The sequence below is a fragment of the Morone saxatilis genome, unplaced genomic scaffold (genome assembly GCF_004916995.1).
Source record: "Morone saxatilis isolate NCDOM2014 unplaced genomic scaffold, NCSU_SB_2.0 Contig2, whole genome shotgun sequence".
Taxonomy (NCBI): domain Eukaryota; kingdom Metazoa; phylum Chordata; class Actinopteri; family Moronidae; genus Morone; species Morone saxatilis.
The window spans coordinates 1,911,420-1,913,936 of record NW_023339762.1 but is presented as its reverse complement, the minus strand read 5'-3'; the positions used below and the strand labels follow the sequence as shown (position 1 = coordinate 1,913,936).

The 2,517-nt window shown below is 43.3% G+C and overlaps 1 protein-coding gene across 1 annotated transcript in view; it reads right to left on the bottom strand.

The window, feature by feature from the left end:
- Nucleotides 1–6: 6 nt before the first annotated feature.
- Nucleotides 7–2,517, bottom strand: part of cdk10 (cyclin-dependent kinase 10) — a 5,048-nt gene continuing 2,537 nt past the window's right edge. Inside the window, exons 5-7 of the mRNA XM_035664779.1 lie at nt 2,360–2,512; nt 1,040–1,092; nt 7–944 (exon numbers count right to left, since the gene is read on the bottom strand). Coding sequence (XP_035520672.1) covers nt 850–944; nt 1,040–1,092; nt 2,360–2,512 — 301 coding nt within the window. The 3' untranslated portion in view covers nt 7–849. The remainder of the gene's footprint in view (nt 945–1,039; nt 1,093–2,359; nt 2,513–2,517) is intronic.

Below are 2,517 nucleotides of genomic sequence, written 5' to 3'. Positions count from 1 at the left end.
CCCATTTAGAGTATAATAGACCATGGCAGGGCTACCTTGGGATTGACAGTGAGCATTGTTTCCTGTTACATACGAGTTGAAACTAAGCGAAGTGCGTCACCGCTGTTACCTCTGAAAAACTCATGGTGACAGCCATAATGCCAAACTCGAGGCTTCAAAACGGTACTCCACAAACCAAGTGATAAGAAAGTGAATAAGCGTATTTCCCAAAATGTTGATCTATAACAACTTACTGGAAGCGAGAAGATTCTTGGGTACAGTATTTTACCTCAAGGACACTTGGACAGGACACAAAGCTGGTCAGCAACACATACTGATGGTTTGCGGGGATCAAACCTGAGATCTTAAAGCTCCCGTTCCATTTATTTTTTCACAAAATCTTTCAGGCAAGATTCTTCTACTTCAATCTTATTTTCTCTAATACAGTTAAAAAACTCCTAAGAGGCCTGTGTGCAGCGCTCAAGCAAAATGTGACATGCTCTACACATGGACACAGCCTTGGCATATTTGTCAAGGCAGTTTCGTCCTCATTTCCTTCACCTTGGCAGCAATATGAATAATAACAAATACTAACACACAGTGCTGCAAACCACTGCATCCATGTGTCTATAATGTGCAGTTACAGCCTTTTTAAAATACCACATTGTCTCTGCAACATTATACTGAACGAGTTCTGTGTAAACAGTTCAAGGTTTTAATCTGTGCCACAGAATTAAAAACCTCACAAGCAAATCCTAGTCCCACGTGTGAACAGAAACTAACATCCATTCTTTCAATGCACATTTCTGAGAATGCCACCGCCACAGGCTCGTCTCTGACTTAAATGTCTCATCGCCATTTTCATCTTCATCACACTTTGGCCCGCTTTGAGTGGCTCTCCGCCGGAGGAGCGGCCCGCTTGTTACGATGGTGGGGGAAGGTTGGCATCAGCTCTGGCTCGCAGGCTGCACAGAGAAGCGGATGCAAAAGATTAATGACTTGAGGTACATCAGAGGGCAGGGAGTACAGCTGATACATTGTGCAAAATCACTTTACTCACGTAGAGGTTTCTCTTTGAAGTACGAACTCTCCAAACAGTCTTTGGCAGTAGCTCTGGGGCAGGAAAACAGACAACAGCTCTTAACAACTGTAAAGATACAGTGGAGTCACAATGTCTCACTCCCTCTGTCTGTGTTGCTATCGCAGTTACAATGATATGTGAGGTAAAATGACCATTTTTGTCTATGGAGTCTGGTGGAGAGCGATAGTGATATTACGGCTCTTTCTGGTTAAACAGAAGCTCTCTCTCTGTAGGGATCCTTTCCATAATGTTGTCAGACACAATCTGTGCCTGTCAGTGACAAAAAACTTTAGCGGACAAAGTCAATTTTGTTGATGTTTTATTTCTGTCCCATTGTTTTGGTCTGATGCTGCTCTAAAATCCAGTGAATCTGGTATATATAGCCTTTCTTTGTGAATTTATGATAAATATAACAATACTGTTGAAGCCCTTAGATGTGGAACCCAGGGAAGATCTCTGACACAGGCTCAAATTAAGTGTGTTAGTGTAAATCTAAGCGACTAGAATTAGAATGTTGGACTTCAGAGACCCCTTGAGTTCCTCAGAGGACCAGTTTGTCGTCACTGAAAGGATGACTCACCACCACCTGTTGTCACACACAAGAGAGTGTGTGAACCTCAGAAACACAACTAATCTCTCTCTAACTAAGAAATGCTTATTGATCATTCCTCAATATTTATAGTTAGGAATTTAATACATAGTGTGTCGGTGTATATAAAGTGTGATTTGTGCCATGGATCTATCAGAGTAATCATCTTGATTACACCCAGAAACAAACGACACATTATCTAACCATGTCGACCTGAGAACATCGCTGGTAGCTTTAACTATTTTTATTCACAGGGAGGAGGCACACGATCTTGATTGCAACCTAGCACTAACCATGGCAACGCCACCGGACTAGAGGAACGGAATTGCAGATTCTTCATACTTTAAGGAAACAGCTGGGTCATTCCATGGTAACAATGGAGTGACGGTCTCCAGCGCATCATCATCATGGCATCAGCAGGTTTTTAAACAGCACACACTGAATGAATCCATATCACTGAGTGGGCGGTGAACTGCTAACTTCCTGATATGAAGAAACTTATGTATAAATACTGTATCATGGGCATAATGGGCAGCGGAAAGTATCTTTACTCAAGTACTGAACCTAAAGCCTAACACCTGCACACAGGCACCTGTTTCCATAGGAGAAAGAGGCAGACACACGTACAGGTGTACATGATATGGCCTGAATCTCCTCACATAGTGTGTCTGTGTGTGTGTCTGTGCGTGTCTGTGCGTGTGTGTCTGTACCTGCGCTGTGGGTTGTACATGAAGAGCAGGTTGAGCAGCCTGTGTCCAGCATCCGACAGCCAGGTGAATTTATTCTTCAGGTTGTTGTACGGCTGCTTCCTCAGACTGTACTGACCGATGAGTGGCAGCTGAGAGAAACCCTGGGACGGACACACACA